The sequence below is a fragment of the Puntigrus tetrazona genome, chromosome 16, assembly GCF_018831695.1.
Source record: "Puntigrus tetrazona isolate hp1 chromosome 16, ASM1883169v1, whole genome shotgun sequence".
NCBI classification, from domain to species: domain Eukaryota; kingdom Metazoa; phylum Chordata; class Actinopteri; order Cypriniformes; family Cyprinidae; genus Puntigrus; species Puntigrus tetrazona.
Window position 1 is genome coordinate 20,122,653 of NC_056714.1, and position 11,381 is coordinate 20,134,033.

Below are 11,381 nucleotides of genomic sequence, written 5' to 3' on the forward strand. Positions count from 1 at the left end.
AATGTATTTGTGCATTTTTATTAAATTACTAATTACAAAATAAGTACAAATGAATAATACATCAAAACAATTGCATGTTAAGAACTAAATTTAAATTGCAAAACATACAAACAATAATGAAGTTTTAAAGGGGCAGTGACAGAGTTTTCACATCAAAATTTTCTTTTTCAAAACTTTAGAATTGATTCCACTTCAAATAAGTATGTTTGGAAGTTGGAACATAATGTACATGTTTATACATTTGTACAATCATCAGAGGTAGGTTTAGACAAAGCAAGTGACTGAGGACGTAGAATAATCTGTCAGGTCGCCACCGCACATTATGATATAAATGGGAAAGACTGCCCTAAAGGCCTAGATGTCCTTTAATATTAACAGCAGTTTTGCATGTCATACTCAAATAAAGCGACTCCTTTATAGAGGTAGAACTAAATTAGAATTCCAGTAACAGCACAACACAAACACTCCATTCACAAAGGGCCTGACAAAAACACAGAGGGAGTTGCATCTTAAAGCCAGATTTTCACTCCACCGAGATGTTTTCGGAGAAACACAGACACTGAGGGAGAACACTGAAATATTCATGATACATTATTATAATGAGATCAAATCTGCTGACTCTGTCTGGCACCAGTTTAAAGTACAGAGGCAGTTGTGGTTGTAACAGTAAGAGTTAATGGACTGAATTTATGTGATGAATATGAAAGAAGCGAGGTTATGAATGTGAGTTTTGGTGCAGAACCATAGGATTTATTTACAATGGGTATCTGTACTGAAGAAGCAATTATAGTTAGATTTTGTGAATTAATACTTCAGAGTAATATCAGCTTTAATAAATAATCTTCTAAAGATAAAATAGTGATTATGGTTAAATCTCACAAAAGCTGGAAAGAACATTATAGATTTTTAGTATTTTGTAAATATAATATTAAGTCTGTTGATTAAGTTTTTTTTGGCATTGGGTCATTTTTATAACTACTGTTTCAAAATTGATTTAAAAACTAATTATTTGTAATGAAGCATAATTTCCACATAATTCTCATAACCATAAAGATTCTAAGTATAATGTAAAGATAGAACAGATTCAGATAGTAGTACAGTATTTACTAATCATACCAGTTTTCTGTCATTTAATTTATGCTGATTTATATTGTTACTTCAGTAAAGGCAATCTAATAAAAAAATCACAAATTGAAGCAATGAGAATAAAATAGAAAAAAGCTCATTACGTTAATGAGGATTTGGGGGATGTGCTAAATTGCACACTATAAATAATGTAAATATGAAATAAATCTTTAGGATCCTAAAATATAAAACAATCACAAAATGCAAAAGCATCTACAGGACGAGTTAAATGTGCACAAGCAAATAGTCAAAATAGCGATTTTATCAGTATTAAGACAATCCTGAGAGAGAGAGAGAGAGAGAGAGAGAGAGGCAGATGCCATGATCAATAGAGTGGTCAGGTCTTTCCCAATCCTTCAGCATAAATCATCAGCCATTATGACTATGCAGTCCATCAGCAGCAACATGAAACCCTTAGCAAATAGATCTGATGGGCATTAGTCACCCCTCACGCTTTAGAAACACTCTCACACACTGCATTTTTCAGTGCTTTTCCGAACCCAAAGAGCTATGACATCCTTGAAGCAGATACTCACTGATTCAGCTCCACATCCAAAATGAAGGTCTGTCCGAAGGCCTGCACCTGGAAGCTGGCCTGTGCCATGTGGTTCTGTAAAAGAGACAAAACAAGACGATTTGGTGTTTTGGGGTAGAGAAATAAAATTAGATATTATTTTTAGGCATAACTCCAGTCCAGCCGAAGTATATTTACATGCACCAATTCTTATCAACCTGAGTGAATTCAATCAAATTTCAGATTTTGAAAGATTTGTTTATCCCATATGAACCCTAAACTTTGCAATCGGATATACTTTTTAGTTTGCTTCATGATATTTCTATATCAGATTGAGAAGGTGGAATTCTGTTCACATGCAATGTTTTTTTTTCCATTACCCTTTCATTCCAATGATTTTTTTCATTCTCATTGGGGTGTTAACATGAAGGCTATTCAATCTGACTGAGCATCGGTTTGATTACTAATGTATTATTTGGACGCGTGCAAACATAGCTAGCGTCACGTGACTCTTCAGAAATCATTCTTATAAAATGATTTGCACTTAAGAAACATTTAATACAATTATCAATGTTGAAAACTGCTGCGATGCTTAACCTCAGGATTCAGGATTCTTGAATAGAAAATAAAAAAAAACATTTAATTGAAGTAGAAATTGTTAAATTTCTTAATTTATAAATGAATGGTTTAATGCATTCTTGTTAATCGAAAGTATATTTTTATTTCAGAAAGAAAAAACTCAAGGTGCCACACATAAGCTGAGACAATAAAAACTATAAAAATTAGAACATATTTGGTGTGTCGGGAGAGAGAAGTAAAATTAGATGCGCTAATTGCTTTTTTTTTTATTCATCACGGGTACACTTTGATGTGCAGGACTGGTGGCTGTGTGTGTGTGTGTGTGTGTGTTCACTGATGGTTAATTCACTGCCTGCTTGGGGCCCATATGGCCAGGGCCGTATAACACCCCCTCAGGGGAAAGAAAAGCTTTTGGGTTGCAGCGCATTGTTCTCGTAGCTTGTGAGTGGATGTGTGTGTGTGTGAGGGGGGCAGACAGGGCAGAAATAGAAGCATATGAGGGAGGTGAGGGGAGTCTAACACCCCCAAGGGAAAAGCAAGGCCTAGTTATCAATAAAAATGGAAGGAGAACGAAGGGGTGGAAAAAATACGGAGGGGGAGATCCTCTAAACTTCACTTATCAGTGACCCCGTGAATGAAGCTACCCTCCCCGAGACACACCCACCTCTATCTACCGCTCTTCGAATGAGTGTGTACTTGAGCGTCACGTCTAAACAAGACGCGCAGTAACACGCAAATCTAATAAAGAGATTCAGAGTGTTTTCTAGAAACCGTGTAAGATGAGAAGACTGCAGCTTTCTGCCCATTACGTCTTTGGTATCATCGATTGCCGTTTCATCATATTAGAGTTTTTAACCGTTCAACTCGATTTTTATTCTGATCTACATTTTGGGTTAAATAAAGAAGATCTAAAATTAGCAATCTTCTCTTTGTTTGTTTTTTTTTTATCAGGCATCAGCGTGCATCTATAAATAAATACAGTCTTCAGTCTTCAAAAAGATCCAATTGTTAGCCAAAACGTGGAGCTAAAAACAGACCCGAGTGTAGTTGAATGTATTTATGAAAAAATACGTTAACCTGGCGTATGCTTCTATTCCGGACTCAAATGTAGTACGATATATAAGACCACGACGATTAAATCGATACTATGCGCTGGCATGATGAAAACACCTTCGCCTCAATTACACAGAGCTCAGCTGCAGACGTCAGACAAAGGGTTAAGCCACACACGTGCGCACACAGCCCAAAGCACAAAACAATGACGGTGGGACGCATGTACAGACATTCTAACCGGTCAAAGAGACTTGTTACAGTAACGAGGCCACGAGCGATTGCACGTTCGTGCCTTTGAGAATACCTCAGTCAAGCAAAGCATGAGCACCAAAGTACCTGAGCAGACAAATTGCTTAGACAATTGAGCTTTCACTCAAAAATCATGAGATGTTTTAAGAATCATGTAATAGAGTAAGGTTTGGGTTTTTTTGACGTAAAAAAAAAAATCTTATTTATTCCATTACTTTTCACCAGCCACATATTTTGGTTTAAATACAGCTCATTTTTGATGTGATATCAGCTCACTCCGAGTGTCTTATTCACTATCTTTCAAGCCAGGCAAACCAAGAACAAAAGAAATGGTATGTCCATAAACCTCTAATAGCATTACACGCTCAACCGAGAAACCAAATACAAAGTACATTTGACAGTTTATTGTTTTCCTTTTATCATCACGGCCCAGGTTTTGAGTCTCTGATTCAGTGTTTTGCTGAATAATGCATTGGTGTTATATAATAAATCAGTCCGGGATATTTACGTGGTATATAAAAATGTAAAATAAAAATTGCAATATTTATTTAGGCTGATAAGTCTCCAAAACACGAGCTGCTCATTAGTGCTTTCTGTATCCTTTGTGTTTCCAAAAGCTGTGATGCCACAAGATGCCTCAGGAGGCCTAAGCACCAGCATCTTCTGCTAAAACGTGCTGTTTTGGTTCATTAGATCGCCCTTAAACGAGTGGAATTAACTTCACAGCACTCTCGGACCACCCAGAGCCCGACTAAGACTCGGAAAGAGAGTAAAAGAGAAAAACATAAACATCTTTGCAAGAGCAGCGCGTCTCCAATGGCAACGGGAGGAGAGAGCATTCTTGTGACACGCAAACGACACCCAAACATGAGATGAGAAAAATACACACCTGTTTACTGTCAGAGCTCAATCGAACCCGTGTGGTGAGAACATCATGAGCGGCCTGACGGTCTCCGTCCATTCGGTACACTAACCGGACCGGTACCGTGTTCTCTCTCCCGAGGAACCTGGCGTCATCACGCCGAGCCCTCGTCTTTACCAAGGCGTCTCCTAGAATAATAAAAACACGGGAGCATGTTTTTTTTTTTTTTAACACCTAACGTTATACATTCTTTCTGTCGATTTACATGTATGAAATTGGACATAATATTCTGTTACGATACGATAAATAATGATAAATCACGGCGGCTCCGGGTCAGCTATTTACCGTTACATATATAACAGTTGTTTACATCACCTGAAACGAATGCGGTGGGCGTAAAATACGACACTAAAACAGTAAATAGTCATTGTTTTTGTGAAATATATATATGTATAAAATACACCCTCACCGTAATGAGGCAGGGAGAAGCTGGTATGTATCACAGAGATCATCACCGCTACAAAGAGGCACAGAAAGGAAATCCCGAAACGGAGAGGCATCGTTCCCGCATCCATTCGGTTCAGAAAATCGCGGTTAATCATATACGTCCGAAATTACACGACACGCGAGTCAAACCCCCAAGTTAAACCCGATTTTCCGTCTCCCTCAGGAAGGCGCGCACATCCTCTCGCGCGCTGGTGACGCGCGAGCAGCCTCTGCATCGAGACGCGGCTTGCGCAAGCGGCGGGCGCGTTCTGGAAAACTAAAACCAGGACCTTTTTTTTTCTTCGCCGAGCAGAAGCCACCACCTCCTCCTCAGCAAGACATCAATAATATCCAGCCGCCTCACTGCAGAAACGCCTCATAAATATACATGAGCGGGCTGCACGCGGGATGACGGGTAGTGTAGTGTGTAGACCTGCTGTCACCTCCTGCGCCAGAGCTGATGCATTGTGGAGCGCAAGATCAGTGAAACAGTGCTTGATGTGGAAATGTATTAAACAGCAGGCTACTAGTACTAAATAATAAGGCACGATAGGTTACGTCCTTGTAGAAGGTTATGCAATTATGCGTATTTGTAAACCAGGCGATATTCTGCTTTATGCACTTATAATTCTCAGAATAACCAGAAAAAAATTAAATCCATGAACAAAAGCAAAAAGATAACGTAACAAAACTAATCCAGTGTTTACTATGGGAAGAAATATGTTGTGTGCAATAAACACATTTTTCATTAGCCCATTGGGCCACTTAAAAGGAAGCTTCAATTTTGGTTACGTAACAGAATTTTCATTTTTTAGACTTATTTATGCTAAATATCAAAGTGGTTAATTTGGACTATGTACACTACCATTCAAATGTTTGGGGGTTGGTAAAATTTACATTTTCGCTCACCAAGACTGCAGTTTCTTAAACTAATACGATTTTACTATAAACTTCAACTAATACTATTTTATTTACATGTTAACATTTATAAATAGTTGTGAATTTCAAATGTAATTCATTGCTGTGCGGGCAAAGCTGAAGTTCCAGCAGCACATTCTAATATAACGCTTAGGTGCACAAAAACATCTTATTCTGAAAGCTGTATACTGTTGTGGTGCCTTTTTTTTTTAAATTGGGATTTGATGAAGCGTTTATCGTTAACATTTATTTTAAACAATTTAAAATGTAATCTAAATCTATGAATCTCTCCTGCTATGTTTGATGTAATGCATCCTTAATGAATACATGTATCAGTTTCTTTTGAAACATTTGAAAAGTAGTGTAGAATGTTAATTGAACTTTAGTCTTGAAACACTTAAAGCCGAAAGGGCTTTTCTCCTTGATGAATACACCACCCCCTAAGGCTCAGTTTACATACTTACTTATACACTACACTATAAGATTAGATATCCACGGAAAAGCAGATTTTTTTTTGTCAAACACTGGTCCATGGTGCAGACACAAAACATATACTTAAACCACTCTAATGAATATTTTCAAATTAACACACAAAGCAAAAAAATCTCAAGACAATCTCTTGCTGTTATATCATTCCACTCCATAAATTTACATACTGTTCATAACCACTTATTTTTTCCCAGTTTAAAGTCAATAGGTATATTTTCTATCTAAAAAGTTTAAAGCCTGTATGGTGAGAATGCACTTTTACATATGAACAGCAGATTTATTAATATATTATTTGGCAGAGTAACGTTTACAGTTTAATTCCTCTTACTCATCTAAAAAACCTTTAAAGTCTTCATCCATGTCACTGGACTGAAAGAGCTGCCTCAGGTCCAGGAGAGAAGCAGGTGGGTTCTCCCACTCCTGTACAGGTTTAACAGGTGAAAAAGAGTTCGATGATTCAATGTGCAAGGCTGACGCTTGCTTTCTTCTTCGGGATCTGACATTTCGAACCTTCCGCTGGAGTAAACTAGTGGGGCTTTCGAGGTCCGGTTTGGGTTCTGTGCAGGTTAAAGGCCAAAGAGCTGAGATTCCAACTTGATTTTCTGGTATACTTTGTGAATAAACTTCACAGTAGTTAGTCCTTAAGAATTCAATTCCTGTTAACGATTCTCGGTCTCTTTCACTGAACTGTTGAGCTGTGTGCATGTCAGGGTTTGTCCTGGTTTGTTGGTCTGTCCTGCATTCAAGTGTATTAGAGTCACAGTTCTGCTCTCTGCTGAGAAAAGATGCACCTTCAGATTTCCGCAAGTGGTATTCCCACTCAAAGGATCCCCGCTTTGAAAGGGACTTCTCCGGTACATCGGAGTGATTGAACAAGCAGTCCCTGTTGCTCTGAGGGAACTCACACTGGCCCCTGCTGCGTTTGCGAACCGACAGAGGTTTTTCTCTGGTCTGTTCCGAGAGAGGTAGCTTTGCTGTCGAGCTCCTAAGCAAACACCCTTCGCTTTCCTGTTTCCAACCACCATTCACAGATCCCACGTCTTCCTTTACTGGCAACATGGCTCCAGCACAAAGAACAGGGGTTGAGGTACTGCATTTCACCCTACGGCAGAAAGATATTGATAAAGCCAGTAAAAACAGTAAACAAATAAATATTATATTTTTTCTTTTGACACATTTGTACCTTCTGCAATGCGTGCCAATGTTATTAAGGTCACAGGTCAGTCCTGCAGTGATTTGATCCACAACTCCATATTTATCACTCTTAGAGAAAGACTGATGCTGCTTGCTCTCCAGGTGCTGGTGGTCAGAAGGTCAGAAATGGTGAGCACAAATGCAAATCCTGGTTCAGGCCAAAATGTATAGTTATTGTTAATAGTTAAGAAACAGCTTATGCAAAGAGTTCATTTTAACTTAACAGGCTTTCTATCAGTAACAATACTTACTGCCTTCAGGTTATCGAATTTGACTTCACAGCACTCACAGTACCCTCCTTTCCTCTTTTCTCTCCCTTCATGTCCTCTACGCTTCTCTTTCTTTCCTCGTGCTCCTCGATCCCCTCCAGACCTGTGGCAAGACATAGGTTCTCATTCACAACACAGAAAACCCCCAAAATGACTGCACTAAAAAAAAAAAAAAAAAAAAAAAAAAGACTACCGATTCAGATTTTACCTTTGCTCTTTGTGTCTTTTCTTTGTGTCATCCTTCCCATGTTCATCCATCAGGAAAGGACTGCAGGGTGGAAGAGAGCGGATGTTGCACACAGGCATGTTGGACAGGGGAAGGTACAGGGGACGATAATGTCTGCAAAAACATCACATTATTAAACCAGACAAATAACATGAATGGTTACTTGAAAACACAAATTCAACAAAGAAAACACACCTGCTTGAGTCTTCTACTTTCACAAATGGTCGACGAATTCTTCCAGCTGGGCATAAAAAACATTTAAAGTCGAGTATGGCTATAATATCATTAACTAACATTTTTCAACTGGAAAAATATGAATTAAAGAGGTTCTTTAATATCTACTTACCATTGTGCCTGTGATACAGATTTTTCTCTGTCTGCTGAATGCTGGCCTAAAAATAAAGAGTGATAAACTGAATACAGAAAATAAGAGGATTATATGCACCTCCACAGACGGAGAGTAAAATAAAAAGTACAATATTCAGAAAAGTGGTTGAATAATGTTTTTTCAATACTTCATTTTTAAACTCTTAAATTTTTTAAACTGAATATTAATAAAATATAAAATAAATAAAAATAAATATAAAATATAAAAATATATAGTAAAATGTGCTACGATCAAAACTACTCACAGCTCCTTTCACCACTGGATTAGCTGCATTCATTGTAATGATTTTTGATTTCTTCTTGTCAACATATGAAATAACATCTGTTTGGAAGGCCAGGAATAAATGACTCACTTCTTTAACAATGTATTAACGATCAGTATTAATAATATTAGTATTAATAATGATGACAAAAGTAATACCGTCAACATGTAGGACTTTGACCCCCCATTCCACAGCATTTGCCAAGATCCCATTCATCTGAACACGTTCCTAAAACAGAGCAGAAAAGCAGAGTACTGATAAACTATCAAGGCTGCGGCACAGAGTTCATTCACAAAAAAAAAAAAAAAAAAAAAAACATGATAAAGGTTGACTAACTTGTTCTTTAACGACCTTCTCCACAAGCGATTTGCCTCGACTTACAGCTGCCTGTGAAAATCCAGCACAAGACAATCAAACATTTCAAAAGATTTGGATTTTAAAGAAATTAATACTTTTATTTAAAAAAATAATCTGTCAAATAAATGCTATTTTCGAACATTCATCATAACTAGAGGGATAGTTCACCCCAAAAATTTAATTTGATGTTTATCTGCTTAAAGTTTGAAAAATGCTTTGAACACAGTGTTGGATCAAGTCTCAAAGCAAACTTGTAGCCAATCAGCAGTAAAGGAGCATGTCTCGAATGATAGATCCACAGGACAAATATTAGCAGATCAACTATAGAGAGAGAGACGACAGATAAAAAGCGGAAATATTAAAAAGAAGGGTTACCATCAGGCAAGAGGCAAGACAGTTATAAAACACTTTCATTCCTTGAATAGGATTGTTTGAGCCATATTCAATGCCACTGTAAATCATTCTAAAAATATACACCTGTGACACTACATCAGTATCACTGGGCAGTGTTTACTTGTTGCTGTCAGGCATTCCACTTTAAAATCGAATCACGCTTAAAAATAAAAATATTAACTGCATAAATTTACAATGACATTTTCAAGACTTTAAAGAGATTATTTGATTTAGGAAACCCAGAAGCAATATCTATGGCAGTGAAGTTGAAAAGAAAAAAAAAGAAAAAAAAAATCATCCTGACGAACCGTATCCGTGACTCCCTGAGAACTGCCCCTGTGCCCATGACTTTCCCTCCTGCTGCTGGGATGAGGAGAGCTGACGCCTGAATCTGGACTGGGAGCAGGAGAGTCCGGCAGGAGACGCTGGGCATAACGAGCCTCTGGCTTATTGGACACAAGATACTTGATGTCCTTACTGAAGAACTTTTCCACAGTCTGACGAACAGAACATACAGGAAATTACTACATCTGTGATTGCATACGCATGTGAATTAACTTACCGTGTAATCCATCCACAATGTAGTTTCTTCATCATAGCAGATTTGAAGAAATTTAACACCCAGAGTCGTGTGGATATACAGGTGTTTATCTGTTGTTTGAACTGTCATTTTGCGGCACCCATCCACCGCAGAGGATCCATTGCTAAGCAAGTCATGTAATATCTCCAAAATCTGCTCTGATTAAGAAACACTAAATCCTGGATGCCCCGAATGTAGATAAATTCTCTTTTTTTTCACACTGTTAGAACTCTTACAGATACAAAACATCTAATACTCTGTTTTAATCAAGCAGAAAATTCAGTCTTGTTTACATCAAGAGAAATTAACACAAGTACTTAATGTAACGTAAAGTTTAAACTAACAGTATTTTAGCTGATAAATGTTATTTTTTGATTGCCTTTTAAATTAGTAAGCTCATTCTCTTCCTGCATGTCAAAAATGTATATTTTGTATGCAACAGCCTCAATAAGGATATACAGTATTAGAGTCTGAAATATCATAATATTTTTTCACATGCAGGAAGGGAGTCTGCTGTCTTTCTTTGCTTTAATTTTCGTTACATTAAAAGTTTGACAATAAACAATGACTACTTACACCACCAAGTGTTTTGATGTCATTTTCCAAGAGTTGCGTTTTCATATTCCACGGCAGATCCAAGTAAAATATTCTCCCTTTAAAAGGTTTGTTCTGAAGAGCCTCACATGAGGGTTTAATTTTGCCTTTAGATGTTGCACTATTATGTCCGTCCAATTTTGAATCTGTGAAGATCAATATTTGCAATTAGACTGTTACAATGTAACGTCATTTAATGTCATAAGCATAGGAGTTTCATAAAGCATTGCTATTTTAAAAAGATACTTTTATTTTTTTTTAAAAAAAAGCTAATCAAAAGAGATAAACAGCACAGCACCTCTGTCCTTACACCTGGAGAAAGATTCGTGCTTCATCGTGGAGCTTTTATTACTTTTAACAGTTACAGGCCTAAACCCGGCTAAACCAGCTAGTTATACCGCTAACACATAGCAGCATTAGTTACAAGTGTTCTATGATTAAAACACTAAACTAAAAACACAACACTGCGTTAAACGCCTGCACTGTTTTGTAAATATCTTCATAACAAACGCTCGACGCAACCCGTTTCCATTTTCCCGCTCGAGACTCTCTCCACTCCCACAAAACCTGCTGTAACCTTGGAGTTCGTGAAGGGAGATTCGACGTATATTTTTTGACATTTCAAAGACGCCGCCGCAAATCGCTGACATTTAAACGTAAGTTACATCGATTTAAAAAGCTCGAATTTTACGTAGAATATATACGCGAAAAAACTGTTCAGAGCATAAAATGCGATTTCGTTACACTGTCACGTCCAACGGTGCTCTGTTGTGTCCAACGGCGAAATTTAAATAGCCGGAAGTTGCGAAAGTGCTGGTTCGAAACACACTGCTACAAAAACAC

The 11,381-nt window shown here is 37.5% G+C and overlaps 2 protein-coding genes across 3 annotated transcripts in view; both read right to left on the reverse strand.

Moving 5' to 3' along the window:
• The window catches only part of adam22 (ADAM metallopeptidase domain 22), a 51,157-nt gene extending 45,846 nt beyond the window's left edge, over nucleotides 1–5,311 (reverse strand). The window contains exons 1-3 of one of the 2 annotated variants that reach the window (XM_043260790.1): nucleotides 4,852–5,311; nucleotides 4,410–4,570; nucleotides 1,662–1,735 (exon numbers count right to left, since the gene is read on the reverse strand). In XM_043260790.1, coding sequence (XP_043116725.1) covers nucleotides 1,662–1,735; nucleotides 4,410–4,570; nucleotides 4,852–4,984 — 368 coding nt within the window. In that variant the 5' untranslated portion in view covers nucleotides 4,985–5,311. The remainder of the gene's footprint in view (nucleotides 1–1,661; nucleotides 1,736–4,409; nucleotides 4,571–4,851) is intronic. The other variant, XM_043260791.1, reaches the window with a different exon arrangement.
• Nucleotides 5,312–6,390: 1,079 nt separating this feature from the next.
• Nucleotides 6,391–11,289, reverse strand: dbf4 (DBF4 zinc finger). Its single transcript, XM_043261109.1, has 12 exons — nucleotides 10,837–11,289; nucleotides 10,521–10,684; nucleotides 9,673–9,861; nucleotides 8,951–9,001; nucleotides 8,773–8,842; nucleotides 8,597–8,673; nucleotides 8,311–8,356; nucleotides 8,160–8,205; nucleotides 7,947–8,078; nucleotides 7,721–7,841; nucleotides 7,459–7,574; nucleotides 6,391–7,377 (listed from the first exon to the last, which is right to left on the reverse strand). The coding sequence occupies exons 1-12, from the start codon at nucleotides 10,871–10,873 to the stop codon at nucleotides 6,600–6,602; spliced, it is 1,827 nt and encodes a 608-aa protein (XP_043117044.1). The 5' UTR covers nucleotides 10,874–11,289; the 3' UTR covers nucleotides 6,391–6,599.
• Nucleotides 11,290–11,381: the final 92 nt, after the last annotated feature.